The 17,297-nt window shown below is 34.0% G+C and overlaps 1 protein-coding gene across 1 annotated transcript; it reads left to right on the top strand.

Moving 5' to 3' along the window:
- Positions 1–1,154: 1,154 nt before the first annotated feature.
- LOC104618828 (TBC1 domain family member 19-like) lies at positions 1,155–16,424 on the top strand (the record flags this gene model as incomplete). The annotated part of the gene is made up of 9 exons (XM_010284533.1): positions 1,155–1,227; positions 2,019–2,064; positions 3,867–3,942; positions 10,113–10,187; positions 11,152–11,215; positions 11,907–11,953; positions 14,075–14,185; positions 15,524–15,596; positions 16,386–16,424. Coding segments are annotated over 9 exons (604 nt in total), but the record flags the coding sequence as incomplete, so codon positions are not given.
- Positions 16,425–17,297: the final 873 nt, after the last annotated feature.

Below are 17,297 nucleotides of genomic sequence, written 5' to 3'. Positions count from 1 at the left end.
AGATTGTGGAGTTTGTGAGTTGGGTGTGATGGACCTTTAGGTAACATGCCATGCTGTCAACAGTGATGTTAGGGCTGGCATACTGCGCAAGCTGGTGGAAGTTTATTTTTAATAGCAGCATAACTTACTGCAATAGAATTAGCAGCTGTTATGCCTACAGCATATTGCTGAGTAGCTCTTGGTAAGAAATCTCCCACATTTCTAGGTAGATGATGTGGCCGTATGCTTCTAACGTATGCCTTGAGTTGTCATGGCAGTGGAGTAAGTTGCATGCAGATTTCCCAGTGTTATTTTCAGTTAGCAGCCAGAGTTGCTATTCTTTTCTAAACCTCTAGCTTTATACTCTGGTGTTAATCAGCTATTCCATGTTTAGGAAAATATGTCTCAGAAGTCACTTCACAGAAACTTCTGGAGTTTCTGGTTGTTGTGCTTTTAGACCTTTGCGGTCTATTTGTTTTCTCCTCTTGGTCTAGCTATAGAAGAAGAAGGAGATGCTATAGCAGCTGCTCCTGCTGTTGCTGAAAAATCTGCAGCAACATCTGCATGGTAGTGTCAATGGTATGGTTGTAAAGCTGATTGGTGCCTAATTGCCTGTGTCGAGTGCATTTCATTACAAGAGGCTGTAGGTACCTGGTAGTCACAGCTGCAGTGGGGAATGTTTGGCCCGCAGGTTTTATTTGAAGTTTGAAGATGGCATTTCTTACCTGAAAGAGGTGAACTGTGGGAGGTTAAGTGAGAAGTTATGGAATATTTTCAGTTTGATTCTTTCATGTAGAATACAATGAGTGGCTTCTAGTTATTTACTTGTGTACCTTATGGACCAGTCCTTTAATGTGTTAAGTCTAGCATTTGTGGTAAGTGAGTGGGGTACTTGCTCAGAATATTAACCATATATGCACTGGATACTCCCTCTCTCTTCTTCTCTCTCCTTCCCCACATACAGCTTTTAGCACTAATGTAAAAACAAAGACATCAAGTGAGGAAAAAGTTGGCTGATTTTTTTTGGCTGCAGTTACCATTGCCAAGTTATTAGGAATCAGTTTGCTATGTCTGTAAATTTAAGTATGTATATTTCTTATTTCATAACTTAAAATAAACAATTTTCTTTTTAGTGCTTGCTTGATGCTTATTTATTTATTTATCTTTCATATTAGGTTAGCCTACACAAACCAGAAATTAAACTGGAATCACTAAAAGAAGATATTAAGGATTTTCTGAAGACGTCAGGTTTGTAATACTTCATTTGTGGATAATATAGGTCTGTGTAAAACATATGTGACACACATGATGAAAGTAGTAGTTTGTGCAGCTTGGTATCTTGTTGCTGACAGTAGCCAGAAGTAGACATTCAGTGATTCCAGATTATTAAATGAGGGAGAAAATTAAAAGGGAAGAAGTTCTTGGACTGCAGCAGCATTTTGAAAAACATACTATGCAAAGAAGTGATTTTGTTATTTTATAAAATTTTTTTTTTAAGTTCTGAATGATACAGGAGTTCGTTCACTTCTGAAAATGCAAATTAACATTCATGGAGGTGCTCTTGAAAATTTTACCCTTAGTTAAATTTCCGATTTCTATTGGAAGTTGTAACCTATGTAACTCTATCATGTGAAAATTTGAGAAGAGATTTAAGATTTATAATCACTAAGAACACTGCATCTATTAATATTAATATCTATTATTAGGTTAATATTAAGCTGTTTTAATAATATGATGGCTTTGGAAACAATAGCATATAACATATAATTATTTAACCAAAATAATAACCAAAATAACTCTATTGTAATCATTTAAACAGTAAATGAAAATAAAGGGTATTCAACCTTTATACAGACCTCAGCTTGGAGTTTTTCATATCTTAATTAGGTTAAGGTTTTTTCATCCCTTCCTGTCTGTCTGGTGGGTAGACATGAAGAGACAGGGCAGAAAACACCAGTAACTCTAAAGCAACTTCTGATTCATGGTCTGTTAGTATTAATTCCTAAAGTTGTCTTCTGGATATTCTCTTATTTTAACAGGTTGGGAGAAGAAGCTTCAAAATGCTGTTTATAGTGAACTCAATGTGTAAGTTTATTTAGTATTTTTATTAAATAAGTTCTACTTGCATGATCTACTTTTGATTCCTTTGTATATATAGGTATGGGATGTGTTACTATTATCTGCAAGATCTGTCATACCAAGAGTGCCTGCTTCATTTGTGTTTTTTAAGTGCCGTTATTTCTTTTTCATCCTAGTGAAAATACTGTACCCAAGTACATTTTAAAGAATGAGTGAAACAAATATCACCAAATTTGTAGTTACGTTTATAATTTCTTTGTTCTTTTAATTCCAAAGGTACCAACAGCCATAATATAATTCTTGTGTCGTTTAGGTAGTTATTGTAAATTAAATTTAATAATTTCAGATGTTTGTGTCAACATTGCACATATTTGTTGTATTAATTATTTTTTAAAAATCTTTAAGATATTAGATCTCTAGACTTACCAGATATGTGCTCACCATGCTTGGGATATGGTCATAAATACGCTGAAATTTGCGAAATTCACTTTTTATTGTTCAGCTCACTTCAGATTAGACTTCTGGGAAGCATGAATTGCCTTTACATTCTGGCGAAGTGGAAAGGTGTGAGTTTCATAACAGATATACAGCCCTAAATGCAACTACCTAGTAAGAATTGTGTATGCAAATTTGTTTGTGCTAATTTAAATAAGCTTATTAGAGTTACCAGTTTTGAACAGTGTGTCTTAGTAGTATGAGGGACTCAATTGAGCAAAATACTTGTAAATGTATCTGTTAGTAAGGATTCACCTATATCATATCTTTCAAGGGAAAAATATTTACCTGCCTTTTGGACTAATGCTTATGCATTCTTTGAGTTCACGGAAATAAGCTGCAAATTATAATGAAGGTAGTCCTGGAAAATTGAAATTAACTAAGAATAACATGATTTCGTAAGCGCTGAGGAAAAGCCAGGAAACAGCTGGCTTTTTTTTGCTGAAATCTGTATCGATTCCATTTTACACATAGGCAGAGAGTTGTCCAGAGCAACTTAGTGGCAAGTAATGACCTTAGCAATTAAAAATGGGAGGAAATTTGGGGAGGGCTTCCCAAAATCATATGATAGGAACTGATGGAATACATTTAAACAAATTAAAATTCAGGCTAACTGTAAGAGAAGCGTTGTGTAAATTTTGTTTCCTGAAAGACATTTGAGACTTAAAATTAAGCTGGATAAAATGTTTGGCAATAACTCATTGGAAATAATCTGCACTGCTGGAAGGTAAACTAGTGTTTTGGTTTGTTGTTTTAATTTTTGTTCCAGCTTTTATATTTTGGCTTAACTCAGTCTATGAATGGATATTCAACTTTGCTTACATCAATACCACAAAATTCTAACTGCTTTGGACATGTACTTGTTCACTATTGATTTTTAAAAAGAAATCCTCAAAAAAAATATATTGTCTCTTGAAAAAAATATAATGTTCTAGACAAGTAAAAGTTCTAGGGAGTCATAAGGATGACATGATGCGAAGAGGATACCCTTTTTAAATACCTTGATTTATTAATAGAATTATTTGAGTTTATTTTACAAATATGTGAAATTATGAGGAAGTATTATTTTTAATATAAAAACTCCTCATGTTGAAATGTTATTAATACTTACATATCTTTATATCATTTGTATCCATAGGAAAGGATGAGGAAGAAATACTTCTAAAAATAATGTTTATTTTTACTTTTGATCAACATACACAGTGGTTTTACTACTGCTGTCATGAAAGAAGTTATGTTTAGGTTTACAAATACAGAATTAATTAAGCAAAATAAAAATCTGAACATTTAAAATACACTATATTTTCTTTAAGGTTTCCTTCGCCCTGTCATCCTGCAGCACCACCTGAGCATATGAAAGAACCGTTAGCTTATATGAGGAAAGCACAGGTTGGTTATTATCAATTTTACTGTTCATATCAGATCTTAGATTAGACTGAGATTTACTCTGTATAATGTTATTGTACAACTTCTAGGTTTTACACCTTAGGAAAAACACAAATTTGTAATTGCATCGAAGTTAATAATAATGTTGTATATGTGACATTTTACATACATACAAAAAATGCTCAAGTAATTCTCCAACCATGAAAGTAGTAGGATAATGGTGGTAGGTAAGTAAATATTGTAGAATAGAGACAATGTGAAATATGTCAAGGAGGAGAACTTGATTTTGTTGTGAAGAAGAAAAAGTGTAGCTAAAGGTCATTTCACTTAGGGTTACAAAGATATTGTTTTGAAGAGACACAGGCAGGCAGTTTCGCAATGAAAGACATTGAAAGACTGCAGAGAGAGTGAGATCTTCAGAAAGTAGAGATATATTTTAGTACTTAGAAATGTGAAAGTAGGATGAAAAGTATAGCGCTAAGGAGCTTAAGGCATATTGAAAGAGAATAAGAGAAACTGGACTATAAAAGATTAAATGAGGATTTTTCATGTCAGGAAAAAATATTTTTGCTTTGTTTATTTTTCCACCAATATATGCCGTTTGAAATAAAAATTCCACATGAACATGTAAAAAAAAAACCCCAAACTTTCAAGAATATGATCTAACCAAAATATCTGAGGTAAAGATAAAATTGTATTTAACTCAGCCGTGCCTAGAAATATATTGCAGTATTCTTTTACAAGTTATTCAACAAATTGTGTTACTTTTTCAATCATATTGTTGCTTATTCCAGCAAGTCTTATCTTACTGTCCAGCGTTTCAGTCTTTAGCATTTCGGATGAAGATTGTATTAAACAATTTTTCTTCTATGGTGTGAAATGTAATGCCACAATTTACTGCTTGAAAATAATCACTCTTACCAGTTTACTAATCTGAAAAACACAGAAGTGTATCTATGTGTATGTTTGTCTAAAGCAGTTTCATTGGTTATTATTTCATAGAAGTGTATACGATACTTACGTTAACCAATATTTGTCACAGTGAAAAAACTGTTTTTCTAATAGTTTAGGAATGAGTAGGAGAAGTCTCTACCAAGTTTCAAAATTTCATAGCCCTATTTCAAAAAGTATTATGCATCCATATCCTCTGGGGTAGGTTGACCCTAGTAGGCAGCTCAGCCGTTTGCTCACTTCCTGCCAGTGGAATCGGGGAGAGAATCAGAAGAGTAAAATGAGAAAACTTGTGATAAAGACAAGTAAAGACAGTTTAGTAGGTAAAACAAAAGCTGTGCACTCAAGCAGAGGAAAACAGGAATTCATTCAATACTTCCCATCGGCAGGCAGGTGTTTAGCCGTCTCCGGGAAAGCAGGGCTCCATCCCATGCAACAGTTACTTGGGCAAACACCATAACTCCAAATGTCCCCCTTTCCTCCTTCTCTCTCACAGCTTTTTTTATTCAGAACATGATGTCATATGGTCTGGAATATCCCTTTGCTCAGCTGGCGTCAGCTGTCCTAGCTCTGTCCCCTTCTAACTTCTTGTGCACCCCCAACCTAGTCGCTGGTGGGGCAGCATGAGAAACAGAAAACACATTGACGCTATGTACATACTTTTCACCAATAGCCAAAACATTGATGTGTTATCAGCATTGTTTTGGTCACAAGTCCAAAACACAGCGCCTTACCACTTCATACTACTGTGAAGAAAATTAACTCTATCCTAGCCAAAACCAGTATGTCCTCTTTGAAATCCTTTCTTGAAATACAGCTCTTCAATAAAGACATATGAATCCCTTTCAAAAAGAAATATTGATAATTGGTGATAGTTGTGAATTAGTAATAAATACACAGTTAGGGAATTAACATTATATTTTTCTAAAATGACTGAGGTACATGTGAGCATTTGATTTTGAAGATGCACACACATGTATACCATAGGTAATGGGTGTGTAAGGAAACAATCATGATCTGATCAGTTGAATCACAACTAGGTTTTATTTTATTACTCTTTTTGAAGAAATTTTACAAAGTTCACAACAAGCCAAACACCATGTATCTCAACTGGAACTCTTATCATGATAGTCCCATAGTATATAATTGATAAATGTGCATTGCTATGTTTTAATCCATACAGGTCCTTTCCTTTAGTTTTAACTGTAAGCTAGGAACTTGTTACTCAGGGTTCTGAGAGAAATGCTAAACAAATAAACTTGAGGAGATAGCTGGAAAAATATGATGTCCCAGCATCCAGTTACAAAGCATAAAGGAGCAAGAAAACGGGAAAGGAGAAGCTAATTCTGGGTTGGAATAGGTCTGTTTGGCTCCAGCAGCTGCTTTCCACGGTTGGAGTAGGAAAAGTTCCTGCTTTCTAGAGTGAAGCAATATGAAGTTAAGTAGCAATCTTCAAAGAAAGCTGAGATACTCTACTGACTTTGGAGAACCCATGTTGTTTGAGTTAATACTTATTTTTGCTTGATCTATGAAGTTTTGTTCCATTACTTTGTCTCCAATGAAAAAATGATAGGTTTATCTGAAATTTGTGCAAACATAACTCTGGGTGATCTTTTGCAATACAGTAACCTTCCTGAAGGTAGGATTGTTAAAACTAGGGTACTGGAGTGCATTCATGAAAATGAGAATTCTGATGCACTACTTCAGGAAATCTTAAGGGTAATTCAGTGTGTTCTATTTGAGTACACATCAGCTGGTTATCTAAAAATGCAGGGACTTGAAAAGATAAATAGTTCTCTGGTGGACTGCACTTCAAACTTCCAGGAAGATAGAAGACCGTAATTGTCTGTGTTTTAAACTGTTTGTCTCTTGCTTCATTAGATTATTTACCTCCATGCTTTTAGCCAAAACTGTGAAGATCTTACTGAAGTAGAGCTTTGCTAAAGCAAATCCTTTCCTCCCAGTACTTAAATTTTCGTATGTTCCTCTTTGCTCATTTTCAGATCTTGCATTTTGAAGAAAGTCAATACGTAAACAACAAACTTAATTAGAAATTTACTTTGAAGTATATTGCTATATTTACTATCAATACTCTGGTAGGTTTTTTGCCTGGCTAAGACCAAATTCCCCATGTTGTACATGCTATACAGACACACAATCAAAAAAGCATTCTGACCTGTAGGTTTATAGTTACAAGCTAAAGCACTCCCCAGTCCTGTTTAAAATATGAGTAACATTACAGCTGATTTCAATAGGAGCATGGGTACTGGGAACTTTCTAAAGCATAATAGACATGTTACGATTTGTACCCTAATTTCTCCCAGAAGAGTTAAATAATCCCTAAAGGACAAAACTCAGCTAAATTATTAATTTTCTTCCTTGAAACAGACTGGTGGATTCTGAGAAAATTACGACAATACTGCACAGTCTAATGCTGTGACTGCTGAAGATCTGCTTCAGCCATCTTCCTTCAGTAGTCAGTTCACCTTTCCTAGTTTCTAAGTCTCTTTGAGAAGAGACTTGAGTGCTTGAATAGTTGATAAAGAAAGATGGTGTTTTCTTTGAAAAGTATTAACATCCAAAGAAATTTAATAACATTATTATTATTCCTAAAATAATTTTTGTTCCTTCTTACAGAAGTTGGAGTAGGGAATATTCAGATCTCTTTTTGATCCTGTATTGATTTGGTTTCTTGAGTCCTAACTTAAGTTATGCCTCTTATTGGAGGTCAAATGGAAAGTTCCTAAGCATCAGAATGAGAGCAGTACCAACATAGTTTCTAGATGTCTCTTCTTTTTTAAATTTATAGGTTTTGATTAGAGAAGATGTACCAAATTAAATCTCTGCCCAGACACTTTGAATTCTACCCACAGAGTAGGTCTTACTAGGTACACTCTGAAAGAATCACACTTCTGTCTAGTCTTCTAGAAGAAAGAATTTTAGGATTCATTATTGTGGAAAAAGCTGTAATTAATCCTGGCCAGCTTATGCAGTTGTGACATATTTCTGTTTAGTTTATTTGTTGTCCACCCAGTTTCATTTAACTGCAGTGACAGTTTATAAATGACTTTGCTACAGGATGAGATAAATCTGATTTGTAATAGATATGTTTGAAATTGTTTGCAAATTACAGTACTGCCTTCCTCACTCTCAATTATTTTACTGAAGAGTATAATTGTAACCAGAGCAATCCCAGCAATGTGTTTTCTTAGTGTTAAATTTCTCATAAAATTAGAGGTATCATCTTGGAAAATTTATTGTTCCCATCAATGAAATGACTTTATGAACTCTGCCTCTGGCTTTTATTTCAGTCAAGGACACTGCATGCTGTTTCTGATCACTGCATGTAACTCCGCTGCCCTGGGGAGGGGAGAAGGTTTCTTGCTAGGAGAGGCTGTTGTAACCCTCACTTTCGTTTTGACTTGGTTGTTTTTATTTGAACATCTTTTACTTGTCAGAGTCTTGATGACTGAATTATGGCACAGTTTATGAGTATCCAGAAGTGATTTATTACGAACATGTTGCATCCCCAACGCAGTAAGTGGGTTAATGTCTGGTCTGGTAGCTGTCAGTCACGCCAAGAGTATCAACCTCCATCATTCCTTGGAACAAGTTGGTTCATGGTCTTGCCAAGCTGCCATCTGCCTCCTCTGCGCTTCTTCTGTAGCTTTTATATCTTGGAGCATCTCTGTGCTTTCTCCCACCCCTGCCTTAATTTTGATCTTGAGGATTTCACTTTGTTTTTTAAACTGCTGCTAACATCTCTATATTACCTCTCTGTTTCCACTTTCTTATCTTACATTGTTTAGTAGTCTTTGTGCTCTCTCCTCATTTCTTCCAGCAATAAACCCACACTTCTCAGCAAAATAGGGTGCTGTAAATGCTGTACACCACTCCTCCATGAGAGAATAACCCATTTGTGGCATGGTGTTGTATAACTGCAGCACTCATAAGGCATTTGAATATGATAATACAGTTAAATAAAAATATTATACGGAATATTATAAAAAAAATACTGAAATTTGGAAAGCATTCCTTACAGTCAAACTCAGATGTGTTTTGTTTATACAAGAGAAGGTGAAGGGATGACTTGGTTGTGAGAATAAATTTCTGGTGAGATAGCTGTTTTGTTTGATGGAAGAAGTTATAAGAAGATCTTGTAAATGAAAGCTAAAATGAAACAATTATAGACAAGATGATTTTTTTTTTTTAAAACAGAACATTTGAACAACTGCCCTTCCCTTCATTTGCTTCTTGTCTAATAAACTGCAGTTTCTTTCAGAAATTTCTTACAGAAAGAATTTCTTACAGAAATTTATGTTTGAGGAACATGTGGTTAGACAGTAACTAACTGTTGTACAATTTGTGTCTAGAGGAAATTACAAATAATAAATAGAGCTAAATGACATTAAAAGGAGTTTTTGCATTCATTTGATTGAGGCCTGACTCATCATCCGCAGAAAACTAAATTAAATATAAAACCCACCAGTGCCACTGTAATCACGGAAGCAAAATCCTAAGTCAGTTGACAAGGAAGTCAATACTAGTTGGCATTAAGTTCAGAGGAATTATCCCTGGATTAGGCACCATGTGGTAAGTTTGAAGTCTAATGCAATAGTCAGAAGAATCTCATTGCTCTTTAAGCTGTCCACTTGCTACTGAGGTATTGTCTACTTCTGGTTTTCTGTTTGACTAGAAAACTATTTCCTGAGCATTATTTTAGAAGAACTATTTTTTTGAGTGTTACAGAATACCAAATTTTTAACTTTTTTAACTTCTGAGAACATGAAAGATATCTTTTGTGGAGAAAGACTTGCACTCTCTTCAGGTCACGAAGAGGAGAAGGCATTCTCTGTACAGAATTGATTGCCCTGCTTATAATAATTTGAAAAAATTGTTAAACGTTGATATGTAAGGAAGCTTGATCATTACGCATATGTCAAAAATCAGTAATTGTGAAATACGTGCTTTTTTGAAGATCTGAAATGTGAACAACTCATTTTTCTGGTTCCTTATTGTGATGTAAATGATGAAATCTCTTTGCTCTATTCTTTCCATTTAAACAGGCATGTATGTGTTCCCTTAACATTTTTGCAGGTGTCAGTCGGTGACTCTTGCTATCCTTTCTTATATATGTCTTTAAAAAGCTGCTTGTTATTGCATGATAAATGTAATTGGAGGAAAGAGAAGTTCCATATAATTCAATTTTTTGTGTGTTTTAGGGAAGCTGGGAGAAGCGAATTCTAAAAAGTCTAAACAGCATGTGCACAGAACTCGGTATTCCACTAGCGCAGAAGGTAACCTATTATTAACTTTCTGTTGCCAAACTGACATTTTTTGGAAATTGAGCCTTGTCTTGCACACCTGTAATGTAATGTTCATTTTACACATGGTTATCAAGAGCTGCAAGGCTGGTATCCAAATAATTTTAATACAGAATGATTTTCAAGTATAGTGGCAGTGTATGCATCAGCTCAACTTGGGAGACGATGAAGTCCGTAAGTAGATCTTCCTCTTTGCTGTTGCAGTAATGATCCTCTTGAGGAACCAGCATGTTGGAAAGCTAATTGCTCTGTTCATCACTCTTAATAGAGCGTTTTTGTGTACAGACTCAGCTGTATAGCTTCTAGCTGCATAGCCGGTACAGAATATAGATACACTTTGTGTGCTGGAGAAAGCTGTAGTTGAACTGGTACTTTAAGAGAGAGATATACCGGTACATTGCTAATTTTGCTTGTCATTCATTCTGGTCTGTTTTGTTTTCAGTTTTTTATTAATTTAGAGGCTTTAATTTTAAAGATCATGGAATTGGAGAATAATGTTAGAGTGTTTTGTTCTTTATCTTTCTCCTGTTGTATATCTGCTAGGTAGCAGAAACTCTATGGTTCATTATATGAGAGAAAGGATGCAGCTGTGTTTTGCTTTTCATGACTGTGCCAGGGACAGGAATTTGATGACAAAGTCCAACAGCTCTATGGAACGAGCAGTAAATCTTCAGTAATGTGAAACTGACTACTAAATAGCCTAAAATTCATTAGTAAACACATGAAACTACTTAATGGGCTCCTTTTCTCCTTGAACTGGAACTTGGACTGGCTACAGGAGAATATACCTTCAGGCTGGGAATAATTTGTAAGCAAAATAAGTTTGTGTTGCTAGTGCAATCTGTTTTTTTAAAGTGTTACATTAATTTATGTATTTGAAATAGGCATGGTTTTACTCATTCTGTTAAAAAAAGACTTACTTTCTTGTGCCTTTCAGAGGCCTATAAGTGAACAGAAAGAACTGCTTAATAAATGGAATGAAATGGGAACTGATGACCCAGGTAAAGTCAATTAAATTTATATGCACTAAATTTTTGTACATAGAAAAATAGCATATACATCTTATTTACCAGTCAAATAAGCTCAGGCTCATAGAAAGAAAATGTTCAGAACTATGGATAATTAAGCTCAAATGTTATATTAACAGAAGTTTAAGAATAACGCTTGCACAGAATAGTCAGTCATATATCCTTTGGGAGAGCAAGGCTAACTGCCTTGTTAGTTCATAGCTAAGTTCCTTAAAAGAAATGATTTTGCAAAGGTACTAGTTTGTATTGCAGTACCACCTCTGCAATGGCAAACACTTTTCATGGATTGTTTATGACTAGTCCCAATTTTTTATTTGACAGCAGTATGTTTAATTCAACAATCTATGCTGTTAAACCCCCCCGCTTTTGAATATCATATCTCTCCCATGTCTAATAATGGTTCAATCTAAAGACTTATGTGGAATAAGTAAAAACTACCTGTGACTACTGTTCACTTACTTGGGGTTTGCAAAACTGAGGCACTAACAGTTGCATGATCTTGGAGAATATGTGGTGGTTGTAGCCATGATATCTGTGATAATATTATTTTAATCTTTGCTCTAGTATGTTATCGAAATTTCTAGAATGTGTTACAGGTATGGGAAAATTGCATGTTTTTTTAATCTCTTGCTTTTAACATAGCATCATTGAAATCTTATTTCAGATCTAAGTCTCTTCCGGCCTGTTTATGCACCTAAAGATTTTCTTGAGGTAAGCATTTATGAAATATTATCCATTGACTTGGATCCATTATAGTCTTTTTCTGTGAAGTGGGAAAAATAATAGTTAAGTGTATTTCAATTTGTCCTTTATAGCAAGTGAAATTTGGCATGTTTTTTACGACTCCATATTTTGTTTACAAAACAAAATGTTATTGTCTCTTTTTTTAACTGCAGTTTTAAATGGTACTTGTGATAAACTTCCCTTTCTCCAAAGAACAGTTTGGAGCTAACTTTTTTTCCTCTGAAAGCAATTCTCCAGCTCATTTCATAATCATTTTACATTTCAAGTTGCAACGCGTTAAGCTGATAAATTGCAGTATGCGAAACTGATGGACTGTTTGGTGGTAGATAGTAGACCTATATGCAGTTGAAATTGTAAGTCATCTGTGAGGACTGTGAAAAATCAAAAATGAAACAGAACTATGTGGAATTTGGAGGCTTTTGTCTATAATCAAACCAAACTCAAAAAAAATGGTGACTGCTGAATCTTTAAAGTCAGGAATGACAGTATTACTTCTCATTTTGTATGGTTCAAGCACAGAATATCTTAGTAAAACAGAACTTGCTTTACCAGCTATGGCTAGAATAGGCATGGACAACGGACAATAAACATTGTTGATGATAGTGGACTTAATGGTGACACAGTAGGAGATTTTGGATTAAAATATAATTGAAAATAAAATTTAAAAAATCAGTATCTGTATATCCTGTGAGTTATACAGGAAACAAATCATCCAGAGCATGACAACAGTGTAGAATTATAGAGTTAAGGTGGCCTCCTAATTTACAGAATAAAACTTAGAAGTCTCATACTGAATTATCAGTCAGAATTAATGCATTAATATTTTGGTTTTCAAGTTTAGTGGAATGTCTTTTGTAGCAATAGAGGAGATTTATAGTGTTTCTGACTTAAGTGTAAATTGTTTTATGGTCAAAAATTGTCAATGCATTTCTGAATCCAACAATAAACTTCCTATCCATTTTATTACAGTTTTAAAGAGCTGCTCTTATTCAGTTAGTGATAATAATATTGGAAGTTTTTAATTTATTCTGTTTTCCATCACTATACTAACAGCCAAGTTGTGTATTTGATTTTGAATGTGTAAACAAATCCATCTTCACTTTAGCCTTATCCAGTGATCCTCATGGTCACTCTCTTTTTCTTTTATACTGTTTTCTTTCCAGAGTTTGCAGTTTCTTGCATTAATCTTTTAATTTACAAGTCTGAGAGTGAGGTTATATGGTATTGGAATACTTACACAACTGAAAAATGTAGAGGTAGGATGTTATGGAAGAATTTCATAAGAGCTGGAAACTCTTCTTAGAAAGAATCCTTGCCAGCTCAGCATTATAATATCAAAATCTGTATCTATGGAATAACAGTATGTAAGAGACTGTAAATTCCTATATAGATCACAATTACTTATCTTGCATTATGATTCATTGTCCCTTAAATTTTATCCTTACTTAGGGTTTTAAATTCTGTAATTTTATATTTTCTTAAGCAAAAGAAAATATTTTTGTGTATTGTTATTTTGTAAGAAGTTATTTTAGTAGCCAATTATGTAGAACTTTGATTGAAAGCTACATAAAATTGCCAGTATAAGAATATGGATAAAAATTCTTCCATAAAAAAGTAATACTGAAGAATATCCTGGGTATTGTACCCATCAGAAATATACTCTTGGCATTCAAATAGCTTTGAGGAAGTCAAATTTAGTCAAGACATTACAATGTAGTCAGCACTTAATCAAAAATTATTTCTGCTTTTTTATTTCATAACTTGAGTTTACTTTTCAAAGTAGAATATGTTTGCTTACTTAAAAATTTGGCACCTTTTTATTTTGAAAATGTTGAGATATAATTTGATAATGTGGGCTTATATATGTGATAGTTGCAGGAAATGGTTTTATGCTGAATGTACTGTTTGTAATACTGATGATGTTAAGAATTCTGAATGTAAATTTCTGAATATACACAAGGAGTTACAGAGCTACCATTTTTAAGGTACTGATGAATCTTCGAAACCCAAATTATGAAAATGGAGAACAGCCTAGTTAACGTAAATTTCTGAATATACACAAGGAGTTACAGAGCTACCATTTTTAAGGTACTGATGAATCTTCGAAACCCAAATTATGAAAATGGAGAACAGCCTAGTTTCAGAAATCATCTGGGACTGATTCAGGTTCCTCTAAAAGTTAAGGATATTCCAGAATTGGTAAGTATATTTTTTTCTTACAGAAATCTCTCATAAGAATTATTTTGCCTTGCTAATGAATAAGATTCTAAACAATAAGAAAGAATATTAGTGTCTTGAAATGAAAAGTTTCTCATTTCAAGAGTGAAAATCAATCTAAATATGTAGTTAAAACACTGAGCATAAAAAAGTTTTATGAAAAGACAGTTTTAATGAAAAGTAAATCATAAACAGGAATTTATCTGCCAGTAGGAAAGTTTTAATTTTATGTCACACAGGTTTGATTTGTGCTAAAAATATACTTCTGTACATGTTACTCTCTCTTTTTCTGTACAAGAAACTTTAAATATGTAGTTTATCTTAATTCTACAGTTTTATTTGACACTGTACAAGATCAGTAACCTGACAATCAGCTTCTGATTTTCTTCTCAAAGTAATTTTAAATCCTTTTATTGTCAGATTGCAAATGAGAGGAAATGCTTGGATACTAGTGTTGTCCCAAATATGGGTTCTTCCACCTGGTGTGTAGAGAGCCGAGATATTTGCTTTTATTCCAAATCTGCGCAGAGTTGGGTGCTAGGTGGTAGGTCCACAAAGCTAGCACGCCTCAGTTAACAGAGAATATTTATACACTTAGAGCAACAGTTACCAGTATTTTTTAAAAGTTGGCTCTGTTACCGTTGTTCCCGTTGGTGCTCACAAGCCTCATCTCCACTTAAAGTCACAGCATCCTCCTTTCCTAGGCATGCTCTGTGAGGAAGAGGCTTTTGTGAGGAGGGGGCTTTCCCCGCCCAGGGGGAGGTTTCTATTATGCCAATTATATGTTAATTAGCTGTTGATTAGGATAGTTCACTCAAGGTTCTGTAGTTGTGTTCCTTTTGTGATTTTCTTGTTCCTTCCCTCAAGGTTGCACCTTGTTAACCACTCACAGAGACTAAACAGTACCCCCAGCTTAATTCCTTGCATACCTTCAACACTAGTATTATAACTGGAAAATATGAGAGCTCCTCTTAATGCTTCACCGATAAGGCTCTTGAAGATTTTATGCTAGTAGAAAAACTTGCACCTGGGTTGGAAAAGAGCTGGGAATTAGAGGTCCTTAACCTGATCTTTCTTTCACCTTATTACAATTCAGGTGTAGCTCATAGATGACATGAAAACTGGGGCCTATAAGTAAAACTAGAGTAAGAATTGATGTGAGATTCTTCTCTTTAAAAACCTATATTTTATATGCATGCATTTAAAAGAACTACATTTGGTTTAGAAAATAGTCACATTAAGCCTTTCAGAAGAAATCTCTAGTGATTTAGAGAATTAAACAGCGTTAATTACTGCTTTATGGTTTTGTTTCTTTTTCAGAAAGAAGACTTCAGTGAACTAGGCTTAAATATAGGACAGCTGGGTATTGATGATTCAGCACAAGTGCCTCCTGGTTAGCTACTGCTGTTTTTCAGTCATTTAAAATAGAACTCTAATGAGTTGAATACTTCGCAATTACCAAGTAATTTGTATATATTTTCCACAGTGAACCATAAATATTTGATTACAGTGGTTTTTCTTAATAAAATATAGCTAATAACATAGAAAACATTGCAAGGTGTCATGAAGGTCAGATTTGGAGAATATTTAAAATCATCACCTTAAGTTGAAAATATGTCAATTTCTGTGTGTTTGAACACTTCAGGATCTGGAGAACAAAATTACCTGTCTTATTATCAATAAATGTTAAGCCAGCTAACAGATAGGCATATATACAAACATCTTTTAAGTAACTGTCTTTAAGAAAAATTACATAAAATATCCATACATTAATATTCAGTATCTTAAATAGTGCATAATTTCTGTTGGTTTTCCATGTATGCATTTATTGATGTAAAAACAGGTTTTAAAATGGTCTTTCCGTATAAAAGTGGAAAACACTATAGCATCAAGTGATTTTTGTTTTTAAATCAAAACTTACCTAATTGAAAGTCTAGGTTCATGTAGTGTAGTGCTGCTTTGGTATTTGTGTCCTTCAGACAAGAAAAAATTCTGTAGTATTATTTTTTTCTTAGTTTTTTAAAAAGAACATTGATGCTGATGCAGGTTAATTTTTAGTGAAATTAGCAATAAGAATTAGCTGAATGTAATGGTGTGTAGTAAAAATATAAAATACATTACTAGCTGGAGTATCTTTTTTTATTTAATTTTTGCCATTCTTTTCTATTTCTTTATTTTCTAGAGTTCTTTGAAAATGAACATATACGTGTTGGACAGAAAGGTATGGATCTGTTTTCATCTGTAATAAACTGTGAGTAGTTAGATAGGAATGCATTTAGTAAATTTCTATCTCAATTATATGTACGTCTTAGAATTTTAAGAATTTAGACAGACTAACACAAAGCATTGTCAGTAATACCACTGTAATTTAGACAGAGACAGTAATACCATTGTAATTCAGACAGAGACAGAAAAACAAGCATTTGCAGTCTACCAGATAAATAGCTCCGCCAATATTTCATTAAAAATGAAATAGGAAGCATAGAGACATAACTTTTTGGTGATAACTTAACTTATGCCACTACTGAATTTCATTTCAAAATCAAAAGACTCTGGACTCCCTTCTCTGCACACACAGTTCTCATTAGTGTAACGGGATTTATGTCTGTGCGTCAGAACAGTCTTTTTAATGGTTATTTGCAGTTGCAGAACTCGCTAAATATTGCAATACTTAGCCACTATGGAAAATGCACTCATTTATCTCTGTGTACTGCTTTTTCTGAAGAAGTTCGGGGGGGGGAGGGATTGTAGCTTAAGAAAAAACCTACAAAAGAAAGGGAAAGATAAAGGAAATAATTTATTAGCTGAAGTTTGCTTATAGAAGAAACATACAAGGAATGTTTGAAATCCATCAATATCTGCTCCTTACTCTCTCTTGTGATTCCTGCTAAACATTATCACCATCAAAGAAAATACCAGAGTGGTTACCATCCCAAAAGTCTTCCATCCCTTTTTTTTTGTTGTAGTAACAAAACAGTGACCTTTTCTTCTTATGTCTCCTTTTGCAGTCCTCTTTCTATCCCTCATCATATGTTTTCTGGTCCAAGAGTGGACCAGAATCAATATGTATAACGAGTTTCATAAATGAGGAGGG

This window comes from Phaethon lepturus, unplaced genomic scaffold (genome assembly GCF_000687285.1).
Source record: "Phaethon lepturus isolate BGI_N335 unplaced genomic scaffold, ASM68728v1 scaffold26920, whole genome shotgun sequence".
Taxonomy (NCBI): Eukaryota; Metazoa; Chordata; class Aves; order Phaethontiformes; family Phaethontidae; genus Phaethon; species Phaethon lepturus.
Note: the sequence above shows the minus strand (reverse complement) of the source record. Positions and strands in the feature narration are given on the sequence as shown.